We start from the raw sequence: 17,339 nt of genomic DNA, 5'->3' as shown, positions 1-17,339 counted from the left end.
AACAATTCTCCGGTTTGCGAACCTAAGTTGTTTAAGGAGTAGGTAAGCCCTGCCTATTGATGGCTGTCACGCTCCTTCTTTGTCTATTAGCTAGGCGCAAATGAACAATACTAGGTACTCACCAGAGCCACCCTGTGCTCGGCTTTGTTTTCTGACTAGGGCATTGAACGCCGTCCTCTATCCCCCAATTTTTCTTTCTCTGACAAACTGACCAACTGCGTTTGTTTTGATACCACTTGTGCTTACTCGGCTAGTCTGGGCGGTTCTTGTTTAAGAGATTTAGGGTACCTGATTGACAGTTTGTCCGGTTGCTATTTTCTGACTGACAGTACAGAAGCCTTAATTCTTTGGTGGCGTTTAAAGCGACTGCTCCAGCATCAGTTGTATAATATCGGGATAGTTGTAGTGCCAGTGCATGGAAAAAGGCCTTGTTGTTATCTCTGGTGGACTTTCACGAGGTCACAACTCGGCTAATGGACCACTTGTGTATGCATACTTGGCATCAAAATTGGTTCACTTTACTCAACACTTTCTCCCTCAACCTGATATTAAACAAAAACTTAATTAAATGACAACCTAAACAAATACCACGGTAAAACCAGACAACCACCCAAACAAAACCAATTCGTTTCCTCTCTTGAGGCTCACACTATATCCGTGAGCTTAGAAGCGATCTAGATGATGTAGAATCTTACCTCTTAGTAATCTCCGCGGATATTTTAGCTTTAAGTTAAATAAACCTACACTCCTCAACCTTAACCCTAACTCTAACACTCATCAATCCCCACTAACTACTTTAACATGACAGGATACCCTCTCTCTGCCGTAAGGAATCGGATAGATATATGCAGTCTATATTTGTAGCACCCTCTCTTAACTAGAGAGCAACGTCTTTATGTGCTTTCGACTAGCCTTTTATCACCACATTAGTTACTTATATTTTCTCTACCATTCTCCCTCGAGTCAGAACTGTACTAATCAATCATGTCTCTGATAGTATAGATGCAGCACTCTTCTTAGATAGTAACTCTTAAATACATGTGTGTGGTGACTTTAATGTCCATCATAAAAATTAGCTTGGTTTCTTAGGTTGTACGGATGCAGCTGGACGTTCTGCTTATAGCCTTGTTAAGAGTGAGCACGAGTAAGAACAAAAAACGCCATGTGGACACAAATGGTTACTATTTGCGACCATACCTAGGAAAGATTAACCAAATGTTGGTTTATGCTACATTTGAACTTCTGCATATCAGTACAACAAGGAAAGTGGGTAGCAGGAAGGGAGTTCTGAAGTCCAGCTGCTCAAGGGAAGAAATTATTAGAGTTGAAAGCTTTCTTGCATTTAGGAACCTTAATATTGAAGGGGTGAGATTTTGTTGTTAAGTGAGTTTTTCAGGGATATGTACGTTGAGGGTGCACAAGTGCAACGAGTTCATCAGAGCACATTCCACTAAAATATCTGTAAAACAGGCACAGAGATGCAACTCTACGGCGATGGGGCAGAGACTGGAGTTTAGTTGACAAAGTCGGATCTATTAGATTGAAGACTATTTTTGGACCCGATGCAAGAGAGAGAAGCCAGTATTAGATGCACCAGTCCAGATGTGGGAACAATACTCCATGCATGAGTGAATGGTGGCTTTGAAGAGGTACAGGATACTCTCAGGAGTGAATAGAAAAAATTGGCTTGGTTTCTCAGCTTATACAGATGCATCTGGACCCTCTACTTATAGCTTCGCTACAGCCCATTCCTTCACACAGTAATGTGTCCAACTGGCAGGCTTCACCTCTAGACCTATTTCTCATCAGAGTACCTGAGGATTGTGTGACTAATGCCCACAGTCTACTTGGAAACACAGACCACCTAGTGGTATCAGTTGACATCACATTTCAATCTTAACCTCAAGGTGAGGAATTATTGCTCAAAACAAGGTATTACAGCAGGGCTTACTGGGAAACCATTAGAGAACACATAAAAGATGCCCCATGGACCGATATCTTCTCTCTTCCTGCTGAACAGTGTACCAATGAGACAACTGAATAGTGCAAAGCGGGCATTGAAGCACACGTCCCCACACGGAGTATTATAGCAAGCTCCACTCACTCCCATGGTTCACTACACAAAGACAGCATGCATTCCGCCGGTTTGTACGTTATAAGTCAAGTACAAAAAAGCAAAAATTTATAGATGCTAGAAATCATTGTAAGAGAGAAATAACTATGACCAAAAGGCATGCTAAATAACCAGGGAACGCATAGAGTTGCAGAAAAAAATGTCGCTATGAGATGTCTTCTACGCTCTTTCTGTGCAACAAAAACGACCCATTCCTCGAGCGGATTGTGACGTGTGATTAGAGGTTGATCCTCTACGACAACCAACGACGTTCAGCACAGTGTTTGGATGCTGGAGGGATTTCATAACATTCTCCGAAGCAGAAATTGCACCAAAAAAAGGTTATGGCGGCTGTTTGGTGGTCTAAGGCCGATTTCATCAATCACAGCTTCTTGAATCCGGGCGAAACGATTACGACAAATAAGTACTGCTGACAAATTGACGAAATGCACCAGAAGCTCCAATGTATTTTCCCGAGATTGGTCAATATGAAGGGACCAACAATTCTCCTCCATGACAACACTCGTCCGCATGTTGCTTAACTCACCCTAAAGAAGGTGAACGAATTAGGCTACGATACTCTGCCTCACCCGCGATATTCACTAAACCTCTCGCCCACCGATTATCACTTTTCAAGCATCTCGACAACTTCCTGCGCGAAAAATGCTTTAACAACAGAGATGATGCCGAATCGGCCTTCAATGATTTAATCGCTTTCAGAACTCCGGATATGAGATAAATAAACATGTTTATCGTTGGCAAAAATGTATTAATTCTAATGCTTCTTATTTCGATTAATTAAGTTTATTATGAAGGGAGTTATAATCTCTTGAAGTTGAACGTCAAAGAACTACATTATTTTTGCATTAACCTTATATATATATATATATATATATATATATATATATATGTATATATTCATATATATTTATTTATATTTATATATATAAAATATATATGTATTTATATATATTTATATATAATATATATATGTATTTATATATATATATATATATATATATATATATATATATATATAATCCCTACAGCCCGCAAGCTCAACACCTATATGATGAGACACCTCAGCCATATTTTTTTAAATGTCAAGTGGTATGACTTTGTCAGCAACAAGGAGATCCTATCACAAGCCAACCTCCCAAGCATGTATGACCTGCTCATCCAGAAAAACCTGAGATGGGCCGGGCACGTAAACAGAATGGAGAACTCCCGACTACCAAAACAGATACTGTTTTCACAACTGGAGGATGGGGTACGAGGCATAGGCAGACCTAAGCTCAGGTTTCGTGACACTGTCAAACGAAATCTAAAGGACAGGTTAATCCCTACTGGAAGCTGGCAGACCCTCAGTCGCGACCGTGACAAGTGGAGAATGATGGTTCACAGGAAGTCGTCTTCGGACACGAAGGACAGCACATGACAATGACAATCCCTATATATAATAAAAACGTCGCAGTTTTCCCCTCTGCACCAAAATACCGTAGGTTTGATACACCAACAGACACTGCATATACATTTATTATGTTTACAATATTAGCAAATATCTTATGTAATTATAGAAGAACATTTTAGACACATTCGTTCGTTATAATAAAACCTTAGATTTAATCCTATGAGTGACATCATCATGATCGCAAAGATATACAATGGAAATAGACTTCGTGGCCTGGTGGGAGAGGTCCTTTTCTCTTCCCTGCAACCTCTATCTCACAGAAGAGATTTTGCGAGTTTGTCTCTGCTTTATCGTTATTTTCATGGAAAGTGTTCGACTGAGCTTCAATCTATGGTCCCCCCTCGCCAAACTTTCACAAGAAACACTCGTCTAGCTGAAAACACTATAAATAATTCCCCCCACTCTTTATCTGTGCCCAAACCGAAACATAGATTCCATGATCAAAGCTTCTTTCTTAGAACTGCACGCCTGTGGAATTGTCTTCCGTTTTCCTGCTTCCCAGCCGTCTATAATATGTTTGTCTTCAAGTCCAACGTGAACAAGTTTCTGATGAGCCGTTTCACTTAAGTTAACAAATTTACCGAACTTCCATTACTATCGATTACTATATTGTCCTTTTGACTACTGTACACTCTTTAACCCTTATCCTTGAGTGGCCTATCGGCCTTGATAAGTGGTGACGCCTATGTAAAAAAAAAAAGAAAAAAGTAGCTGTTATTTTTCCTTCTAAATAAAAAGTACTACTCCTGCTCCCAGTCGACACCGGCAGGTGTTCTGCATTAGGGTCATATATCGGGTTTCCCTCTAATTTTCTGGCCCATGTACTTATGCACATACCATAATGTTTCCTTTTTTGTATCACAAAAAATAATGATTTCTCCCTCCTTGCATTTCACAAAATCTCATTGTCTGAAAACTAAATATTCGGTGATTTTAGAATGAACAAAACCTCATTAAAAAAAAGAACGCTCCAGGCTTCCTCATCCAAAAAAAGAACGCATAGACTTCCTTGATTAGTTTGGGCAATCAGGTTATATAAAATACCCCGATTACAAACTACGGAAACTCGAAAAAAAAATTAAACTAACTTTATTTTTACTATTACCAGAAAAGATATAGAAGATGTCCTTCCTCTGTTATTATTTTAGTAAGAACGAGTTACTATTTCCTCATCTTTTTTACTAAAATATTTTTGCTATCCTTATTACAAAAATAACATTGTTAATTCTTTCATTTTTTTCCGTGCGTAATTCCTAATTATTTTAACATTTTTACTATATAAAAATACAATGTTGCTTTCATTACGAAATGTTTTCATTAAAATTATATTTCCTTGCGATGACTTTTAAATAAATGTCTTTGCAGTTATATATTGATACATTTGGATACAATAATTTTTTTGGTTTTCAAAGATTTTGTGTTCGGAAAAAATATTTGGTTTATTACTTATTTGTCGTGTTATTTGAACAAAAAGAAATTGGAGATTTTTTTTATTTTTATTTCGTTATTTATTTATTTCATTTACAGGGAAAAAGAATCATAAAAAAAAAGAATTAATAATTATATTTTATTTTAGTAAGAAAGATAATAAAATAGTAATTCGTTTTTACTAAGATACAGTGTGATTCGATAAAGGAACTTTCTGATTCAGTTTTCATTACATGGAATAAAATTCCTTCGCAACTGATAAAAAACTTAGTCGCAAGCATGCTGAAGAGAATTTTTGAAGTAATTCGTAACAATGGAGGCTATACTAAATACTGAGACCCTTTTTAGTAATTTTTAATTGCCTTTTGTTAGATAAATTATCAGTGGTCCTATCATTTTGAGCAGGTGAAAATGTTTGTTTTTTTAAAAAATAATTATTAAATCAGGGTTAAGGTTTCGAATGAAGCAGATTTCATTTTTTTCCATCATATTTTCCCTTTTGGCAATGGTTTCAACCATTTGTTTGATTAAAAATTCGATAATATGCGTAAACGCTTACTTTCTTAAGTGGTCTTATGATTTTGACCAGGACTGTATTAATAGGGATGCATGAGAAGAAAAAGTTGGTTTCATTTTGTTATCGAGTTTCCGATTAGATTTTTAAGTTTTGAAGTTCGTTGATATTAGAAATGTTTCACAAACTTTAAATGGGTAAAATTTAATCACGCTATTATTTAAAAGGTGAGGATGCGATTAAAATTTAATTAAAATTAACCACATTGTTTGAAAAATAAAATAAAAAATAATGAAAGATTTTTTAAATTGAGTAAATGTGTTTTATTTTATAATTTATAATTAAACGCGTCGAACAATACAAAATACAATTTTTGGGATACTTATGTATTTTTGGTACCGTGCTGAAATAATAATGTTTTTGTTTTTTTTTAATTTTCAAAGACATTTTTTACGTTGGGAGGAGAGGGTGTTTTGTAACTATTCTTCCACTTTACGATTGTATAAAAAAAATTAGCGTGAAACTTGAATTTAACGTGAAAACACTATTTATAAATAGCGCCACCTCTTTCCCATAGAAGAGACGTAGCGAGCCTGTCGTTGTTCTATCGTTATTTCCATGGCAAGTGCTCGTCTGAGCTCCATTCTCTGGTCCCCCCTCGCCAATCTTTTTCAAAAAACACCCGACTAGCTGAAACCACCGTCAATAATTTTCCCCACTCTTTATCTGTGCCTAAATCAAAACGTAGATTCCATGAACAAAGCTTCTTTCTTAGAACTGCACGCCTGTGGAACGCTGTTCCGCTTGCCTGTTTCCCTCCCGATTCAACCTGGATGTCTTCAAGTCCAACACAAACAAATTCCTGATGAACCGCCCCCCCTAAGTAATGACACCTTACCAATTGTCCAATACTATTGCTACACTAACCCTTTGAGTACTGTACACACAATAACCTTTATCCCCGAGTGGCCATTGGGCCTTGATAAGTGGTGAACTCCATGTAAACAAACAAAAAAAAAAAAAAAGCGGCGTACCAAAAATATATAAGCACCAAATTTTAAAGTACGTATTGATCTCGGATGATACCATCTGCCATTTTATGCATTTGAGAACTATATCTACGGTACCATTAAACCAAAACTTGGTGTTTTTTTTACATGGATATCACCACTTATCAAGAGATAGATAGATAGATAGATAGATAGATAGATAGACAGACGGACGGACGGATGGGTAGGTAGGTAGATAGATAGCTAGCTAGCTAGCTAGCTAGATAGATAGATAGATAACACAGTGTTTATATGTTGTAAAAAAGTCATTATTGTGTTTTGTTTTGCAGACAACTTAAATCGAACAACATCAGTTTTATTCCCGATTTCATATTTCGAAAGAACACACGACTCATCGAACTGGAACTGAAGGGGAATTACATCAGATCATTCAGTCATCAAGCCTTCAGTGGAATCCCAATGCTGGAACGACTGTAAGTATTTCTGATTGGTAAACGTTAACAATCACAGCCAAAGGACAATGCGAGAAAAAAAAATTGTATTATTATTTTTTTTTTTTTTTTTGCTAATCCATAATATGAATCCCACATGTCTGTTTAAATATATGTATGTATGTATGTATGTATGTATGTATGCCCAAACTTTCGACAGAGGCGACGGATCTTCACGAGATCGGTATATTGAAGCTCGGCCCTTTGGACGACAAATATAAAAAAGTGGCTAAAAACATTTTTTTTCACATTCTTTTCCTCTTTGGCGGTACGAGTTCGAGCTTGCCTGTCTGCCTACTACCTCATTTTTTTCTGCTCAACACACACCTCCAAACACCCGGGCAACACCGGGCAACGCCGGGCAACGCCGGGCAACGCCGGGCAACGCCGGGCAACCAGGCTAGTTATTAATAAATGGGGAATCATTTTCAGCTAAAATCCATTTAGTAGTACGCATGTTACTTGAGAAAAGCATGCTTGAAAGATTTGCCAATATTATAGCGAATAGGTAAAATCGAATCAATATGGAAACTGAATTTGACCTGTTGTCGGGATTTCGCTTATTCCATACTGTTGACACATTTCAAGCGTGTTTTCTGAAGATCACATGCGTAATGCTAAATAGAATTTAAATCTAAACAATTCCCCATTTATTGATATTTAAGAAATGCAACAATAATTATTTTTAATACACAGAATTTTCTTGCATTCTGTTCTGGCCGCGATATTTAACGTTTACTTTCTGTTTTATATATAAAAAAAAAATGATACGTATCAGTGAGAACTATCGTTCATTTATGAAAGGTTATTTGTTATTATGGTCAGTAAAAAGCAAAAACACAAAAGCAATGCACGTGGAAGTATTAAGTTCAATCGTACGTCTGTTCTAAATGGCAAAGCAGCCGTACACAATCTAGCAAGCAGAATATGCATATTATTGGTTCGATTCAATGTTAAATTAGCATTCACAAACGTAAAACACCAGACAATCTCGAAAGCAGAATACGTGTATCAACAAGAAGTTCAATACAATTAAAAAAACAATATTATTCGTTGGATAACTGTTCCATCTTGGATATTTTTCTGACTTGTTATGTTTGTCCAGCTCGGAAATTTTCATATCGACCTCGGGAATTTTCATATCGACCTCGGGAATTTTCATATCGACCTCGGGAATTTTCATATCGACCCCGGAAATTTTTATATCGATCCCGGGAATTTCCATATCGACCCCGGGAATTTTCATATCGACCTCGGAAATTTTCATATCGACCTCGGAAATTTTCATATCGACCTCGAGAATTTTCATATCGACCTCGGGAATTTTCATATCGACCCCGGGAATTTTCATATCGATTTCGGAAATTTTCATATCGACCCCGGGAATTTTCATATCGACCCCGGGAATTTTCATATCAACCCCGGGAATTTTCATATCGACCTCGAGAATTTTCATATCGACCCCGGGAATTTTCATATCGACCCCGGGAATTTTCATATCGACCCCGGGAATTTTTATATTGACTTCAGAAATTTTTATATCGAGCTCGAGAATTTTTATATCGATCTGGAGAATTTTTATATAGACCTCGGCAATTTTTATATTGACCTCGACAATTTTTATATTGATCTGGACAATTTTTATATCGACCTCGACAATTTTTATATCGATCACAGAAATTTTTATATCGACCTCGGCAATTTTTATATTGACCTCGGCAATTTTTATATCGACCTCGGCAATTTTTATATTGACCTCGGCAATTTTTATATCGACCTCGGCAATTTTTATATTGACCTCGACAATTTTTATATTGACCTCGACAATTTTTATATTGACCTCGACAATTTTTATATCGATCACAGAAATTTTTATATCGACCTCGGCAATTTTTATATTGACCTCGGCAATTTTTATATCGACCCCGGCAATTTTTATATTGACCTCGGCAATTTTTATATTGACCTCGAGAATTTGTATATCGGCCACGGAAATTTATATATCGACCACGGAAATTTTTATATCGACCTCGGCAATTTTTATATCGACCTCGAGAATTTTTATATAGAGCTTGAGTATTAAAAAAAAAAACTTTCATTGCATGGAAACATTATATATAAAGTAGTAGTAGTGTGTGTGAGTGTGTTTATGTGTACATCTCTCGTATAGCTCACACCATTGGACCGTTCACGACCACCTCTAGCATGATGATTGCCCCCCTCCAACTAGGGATGGTACACACCATTTTCAAGGTCAAAAGTCAAGGCCACAGCATATGTACATATATACTCTTCTACAGTCCACACCACTGGACTGATCATGACCAAACCTGATATGATGATGGTCCTCGACCTAGGGATGGTGCACACTATTTTTCGAGGTTAGGGTAAATCGTAATGATCGGAAGTATTTAATATTTTATTGACAAACGTATTCTGTAATTCGACACATATACTTGAATAAAATTTTAGATCATGAAAATATTAAAAATGTTCGCCAGTGTTCGCAAGAAAATTCAAATTTAAATGATACATAAAAAGATCCCACAAAATGTAGTACAGAGGAGGAACAGGCTTTTATTGGCTGTAGCATTATTTACATTACATTTAGTTTTATAAAAGATGTTGGAAGTGCTCCCCGTTTACATCTATGCATTTCTGGGCACTTTTAACAACGTTTGCAGATACTGTCGGTAGATTTTCTCTGGTGATTCTCCTGATAACGTTGGTAATGTTCTCCTTTAGTTGGTCTAGATTGTGAGGATTATTTGCATATTTTTTTTGTATTAACCCTCCCCCCCAAAAAAAAAAAAAAAAACTCGGAGAACGTGGTGGTCATAACCGTTTGCTTATTGTTCTGATATGCTTCCACTATATATTCTCTGCTGCATCGAAAACACGATACTTAAAAAAAATTAAATGTTGATTTTAAGAAATTAGGAAGGTTAATCTTTAAAAAAAATTGATCAGAAAAAGTTACTTTTAAATGGTTCGTCTGTGGTGGTTCTCCTGATAGCGTTCGTAATGTTTTCCTTTGTGTAGTGGTCCTGGATGTGACCCTCAACCATATCCAGTGGAAAGGCCCCACCTTGCAGGCTTTAGGGAGTGTGAAGCCACCCTTTAATTGCCATTGATCCCAGGTCAACTCTGACCTGGACTGGTAGTATCTGTTAGGGTCCCAACGATGGGTTAAATAGAAACCAGCTTGAAAACAACAAATATATTGTATTAAAATATTTTTCTGAAAAATCTTCGGATTCGGCATTAAATAATCTGAAAAGGGTTGATATGCCGTAAAAAAAAACAACCAAACCAAACCTTTATTTGGTCAAGATTGTGAGGATTATTTGCATAAACCTTTTTCTTTAAAGTCCCCCTAAAGATAAAAATCACATGATGACAAGTCTGAGGGACGTGGGAGCCATATTCCTTTATTTATTCTTCTCTCTTCCGTAAACATATCATGAACTCATGTAAACATATCATGAACTCATGTAAACATATCATGAACTCATGTAAACATATCATGAACTCATGTAAACATGTATTGAACTCATGTAAACATGTTGTGAACTCATGTAAACATGTCGTGAACTCATGTAAACATGTTATGACCTCATGTACACATATCATGAACTCATGTAAACATGTCATGAACTCATGTAAACATATCATGAACTCATGTAAACATGTCATGAACTCATGTAAACATGTCATGAACTCATGTAAACATGTCGTGAACTCATGTAAACATATCATGAACTCATGTATATATATCATGAACTCATGTAAACATATCATGAACTAATGTAAACATGTCATGAACTCATGTAAACATATCATGAACTCATGTAAACATGTAATGAACTCATGTAAACATGTCATGAACTCATGTAAACATGTCGTGAACTCATGTAAACATATAATGAACTCATGTAAACATGTCATGAACTCATGTAAACATGTCATGAACTCATGTAAACATGTTATGACCTCATGTAAACATATCATGAACTCATGTAAACATGTCATGAACTCATGTAAACATATCATGAACTTATGTAAACATGTCATGAACTCATGTAAACATGTCATGAACTCATGTAAACATATCATGAACTCATGTAAACATGTTATGAACTCATGTACACATGTCATGAACTCATGTAAACATGCCATGAACTCATGTAAACATGTCATGAACTCATGTAAACATATCATGAACTCATGTAAACATATCATGAACTCATGTAAACATGTCATGAATTCATGTAAACATGTTATGAACTCATGTAAACATATCATTAACTCATGTAAACATGTCCTGAACTCATGTAAACATATCATGAACTCATGAAAACATGTTATGAACTCATGTAAACATGTTATAAACTCATGTAAACATGTCATGAACTCATGTAAACATGTCATGAACTCATGTAACATATCATGACCTCATGTAAACATGTCATGAACTCATGTAAACATGTTATGAACTCATGTACACATGTCATGAACTCATGTAAACATGCCATGAACTCATGTAAACATGTCAGGTTCTAATGTAAACATGTTATGAACTCCTGTAAACATGTCATGAACTGAGGTAAACATATCATTAACTCATGTAAACATATCATGAACTCATGTAAACATATCATGACCTCATGTAAACATGTCATGAACTCATGTAAACATGTTATGAACTAATGTAAACATGTAATGAACTCATGTAAACATATCATGAACTCATGTAAACATATCATGAACTCATGTAAACATATCATGAACTAATGTAAACATATCATGAACTCATGTAAACATGTCATGAACTCATGTAAACATGTCATGAACTCATGTAAACATGTCGTGAACTCATGTAAACATGTCGTGAACTCATGTAAACATGTTATGACCTCATGTAAACATATCATGAACTCATGTAAACATGTCATGAACTCATGTAAACATATCATGAACTCATGTAAACATGTCATGAACTCATGTAAACATGTCATGAACTCATGTAAACATGTCGTGAACTCATGTAAACATATCATGAACTCATGTATATATATCATGAACTCATGTAAACATATGATGAACTCATGTATATATATCATGAACTCATGTAAACATATCATGAACTCATGTAAACATGTCATGAACTCATGTAAACATATCATGAACTCGTGTAAACATGTCATGAACTCATGTAAAAATGTCATGAACTCATGTAAACATGTCGTGAACTCATGTAAAAATTATAATGAACTCATGTAAACATGTCATGAACTCATGTAAACATGTCATGAACTCATGTAAACATGTTATGACCTCATGTAAACATATCATGAACTCATGTAAACATGTCATGAACTCATGTAAACATATCATGAACTTATGTAAACATGTCATGAACTCATGTAAACATGTCATGAACTCATGTAAACATATCATGAACTCATGTAAACATGTTATGAACTCATGTACACATGTCATGAACTCATGTAAACATGCCATGAACTCATGTAAACATGTCATGAACTCATGTAAACATATCATGAACTCATGTAAACATATAATAAACTCATGTAAACATGTCATGAATTCATGTAAACATGTTATGAACTCATGTAAACATATCATTAACTCATGTAAACATGTCCTGAACTCATGTAAACATATCATGAACTAATGAAAACATGTTATGAACTCATGTAAACATGTTATAAACTCATGTAAACATGTCATGAACTCATGAAAACATGTCATGAACTCATGTAACATATCATGACCTCATGTAAACATGTCATGAACTCATGTAAACATGTTATGAACTCATGTACACATGTCATGAACTCATGTAAACATGCAATGAACTCATGTAAACATGTCAGGTTCTAATGTAAACATGTTATGAACTCCTGTAAACATGTCATGAACTGATGTAAACATATCATGAACTCATGTAAACATATCATGAACTCAGGTACACATGTTATGACCTCATGTAAACATATCATGAACTCATGTAAACATATCATGAACTCATGTAAACATGTTATGAACTCATGTAAACATATGACCTCATGTCAACATGTCATGAACTCATGTAAACATGTTATGAACTCATGTAAACATGTAATGAACTCATGTAAACATATCATGAACTCATGTAAACATATCATGAACTGATGTAAACATGTCATGAACTCATGTAAACATGTCATGAACTCATGTAAACATATCATGGACTCATGTAAACATGTCATGACCTCATGTAAACATGCCATGAACTTATGTAAACATGTCATGAACTCATGCAATCATGTTATGAACTCATGTAAACATGTCATGAACTCATGTAAACATGTTATGAACTCATGTAAACATGTTATGAACTCGTGTAAACATGTTATGAACTCATGTAAACATATCATGAACTCATGTAAACATGTCATGAACTCATGTAAACATGTCATGAACTCATGTAAACATATCATGAACTCATGTAAACATGTCATGAACTCATGTAAAAATGTCATGAACTCATGTAAACATGCCATGAACTCATGTAAACATGTCATGAACTCATGTAAACATGTAATGAACTCATGTAAACATATCATGAACTCATGTAAACATGTTATGAACTCGTGTAAACATGTTATGAACTCACGTAAACATGTCATGACCTCATGCAATCATGTTATGCACTCATGTACACATGTCATGAACTCATGTAAACATGTCATGAACTCATGTAAACATATCAGGAACTCATGTAAACATGTTATGAACTCATGTACACATATCATGAACTCATATAAACATGCCATGAACTCATGTAAACGTGTCATGAACTAATGTAAACATGTTAAGAACTCATGTAAATATGTCATGAACTCATGTAAACATATCATTAACTCATGTAAACATATCATGCACTCAGGTAAACATGTTATGACCTCATGTAAACATATCATGAACTCAAGTAAACATATCATGAACTCATGTAAACAAGTTATGAACTCATGTAAACATATCATGAACTCATGTAACCATGTTATGAACTCATGTAAACATGTCATGAACTCATGTAAACATGTCATGAACTCATGTAAAAATATCATGGACTCATGTAAACATATCATGAACTCATGTAAACATGTCATGAACTCATATAAACATGTTATGAACTCATGTAAACATGTCATGAACTCATGTAAACATGTTATGAACTCATGTAAACATGTCATGAACTCATGTAAACATGTCATGAACTCATGTAAACATATCATGGACTCATGAAAACATATCATGAACTCATGTTAACATGTCATGAACTCATGTAAACATATCATGAACTCATGTGAACATGTCATGAACTCATGTAAACATAACATGAACTCATGTACACATGTCATGAACTCATGTAAACATATCATGGACTCATGTAAACATGTCATGAACTCATGTAAACATATCATGAACTAATGTACACATGTCACGAACTCATGTAAACATATCATGAACTCATGTACACATGTTATGAACTCATGTACACATGTCATGAACCCATGTAAACATGTCATGAACTCATGTAAACATATCATGGACTCATGTAAACATATCATGAACTCATGTAAACATGTTATGAACTCATGTAAACATATCATGAACTCATGTAAACATGTCATGAACTCATGTACACATGTTATGAACTCATGTACACATGTCATGAACTCATGTACACATGTAATGAACTCATGTAAACATATCATGAACTCATGTAAACATGTTATGAACTCATTTAAACATGTCATGAACTCATGTAAACATGTTATGAACTCACGTAAACATATCATGAACTCATGTAAACATATCATGAACTCATGTAAACATATCATGAACTCATGTAAACATGTCATGAACTCATGTAAACATATCATGGACTCATGTAAACATGTCATGAACTCATGTAAACATATCATGAACTCATGTAAACATGTTATGAACTCATGTACACATGTCATGAACTCATGTGAACATGTCATGAACTCATGTAAACATATCAGGAACTCAAGTACACATGTCATGAACTCATGTAAACATATCATGAACTCGTGTAAAAATATCATGGACACATGTAAACATGTTATGAACTCATGTACACATGTCATGAACTCATGTGAACATGTCATGAACTCATGTAAACATGTCATGAACTCAAGTACACATGTCATGAACTCATGTAAACATATCATGAACTCATGTAAACATATCATGGACTCATGTAAACATATTATGAACTCATGTAAACATGTCATGAACTCATGTAAACATATCATGAACTCATGTACACATGTTATGAACTCATGTACACATGTCATGAACTCATGTAAACATGTCATGAACTCATGTAAACATATCATGAACTCATGTAAACATATCATGAACTCATGTAAACATGTTATGAACTCATGTACACATGTCATGAACTCATGTAAACATGTCATGAACTTATGTAAACATATCATGAACTCATGAAAACATATCATGAACTCATGTAAACATGTCATGCACTCATTTAAACATATCATGAACTCATGTAAACATGTTATAAACTCATGTACACATGTCATGAACTCATGTAAACATGTAATGAACTCATGTCAATATATCATAAACTCATGTAAACATGTCATGAACTCATGTAAACATGTCATGAACTCATGTAAACATGTCATGGACTCATTTAAACATGTCATGGACTCATGTAAACTTGTCATAAACTCATGTAAACATGTCATGAACTCATGTAAACATATCATGAACTCGTGTAAAAATGTCATGAACTCATGTAAACATGTAATGAACTCATGTAAACATGTCATGGACTCATGTAAACATATCATGAACTCATGTAAACATATCATGAACTCATGTAAACATGTTATGAACTCATGTACACATGTCATGAACTCATGTGAATATGTCATGAACTCATGTAAACATATCATGAACTCAAGTACACCTGTCATGAACTCATGTAAACATATCATGAACTCATGTAAACATATCATGGACTCATGTAAACATGTTATGAACTCATGTACACATGTCATGAACTCATGTGAACATGTCATGAACTCATGTAAACATGTCATGAACTCAAGTACACATGTCATGAACTCATGTAAACATATCATGAACTCATGTACACATGTCATGAACTCATGTAAACATGTCATGAACTTATGTAAACATATCATGAACTCATGTAAACATATCATGAACTCATGTAAACATGTCATGCACTCATTTAAACATATCATGAACTCATGTAAACATGTTATAAACTCATGTACACATGTCATGAACTCATGTAAACATGTAATGAACTCATGTCAATATATCATAAACTCATGTAAACATGTCATGAACTCATGTAAACATGTCATGAACTCATGTAAACATGTCATGGACTCATTTAAACATGTCATGGACTCATGTAAACTTGTCATAAACTGATGTAAACATGTCATGAACTCATGTAAACATATCATGAACTCGTGTAAAAATGTCATGAACTCATGTAAACATGTAATGAACTCATGTAAACATGTCATGGACTCATGTAAACATATCATGAACTCATGTAAACATATCATGAACTCATGTAAACATGTTATGAACTCATGTACACATGTCATGAACTCATGTGAATATGTCATGAACTCATGTAAACATATCATGAACTCAAGTACACCTGTCATGAACTCATGTAAACATATCATGAACTCATGTAAACATATCATGGTATCATGTAAACATGTTATGAACTCATGTACACATGTCATGAACTCATGTGAACATGTCATGAACTCATGTAAACATGTCATGAACTCAAGTACACATGTCATGAACTCATGTAAACATATCATGAACTCATGTAAACATATCATGGACTCATGTAAACATATTATGAACTCATGTAAACATGTCATGAACTCATGTAAACATATCATGAACTCATGTAAACATATCATGAACTCATGTAAACATGTTATGAACTCATGTACACATGTCATGAACTCATGTAAACATGTCATGAACTCATGTAAACATATCATGAACTCATGTAAACATATCATGAACTCATGTAAACATGTTATGAACTCATGTACACATGTTATGAACTCATGTAAACATGTCATGAACTCATGTAAACATATCATGAACTCATGTAAACATATCATGGACTCATGTAAACATATTATGAACTCATGTAAACATGTCATGAACT

The 17,339-nt window shown here is 34.7% G+C and overlaps 1 protein-coding gene across 1 annotated transcript in view; it reads left to right on the top strand.

The window, feature by feature from the left end:
* The window catches only part of LOC145266330 (uncharacterized), a 766,230-nt gene that overhangs the window by 603,169 nt on the left and 145,722 nt on the right, over nucleotides 1–17,339 (top strand). Inside the window, exon 10 of the mRNA XM_080121918.1 lies at nucleotides 6,866–7,009. Within this exon, the coding sequence (XP_079978044.1) occupies nucleotides 6,866–7,009 (144 nt within the window). The remainder of the gene's footprint in view (nucleotides 1–6,865; nucleotides 7,010–17,339) is intronic.

The sequence above is a fragment of the Euprymna scolopes genome, chromosome 41, assembly GCF_053919585.1.
Source record: "Euprymna scolopes isolate OS-2025 chromosome 41, ASM5391958v1, whole genome shotgun sequence".
Lineage (NCBI taxonomy): Eukaryota > Metazoa > Mollusca > Cephalopoda > Sepiida > Sepiolidae > Euprymna > Euprymna scolopes.
This window is presented reverse-complemented; position numbering and strand designations above follow the sequence as displayed.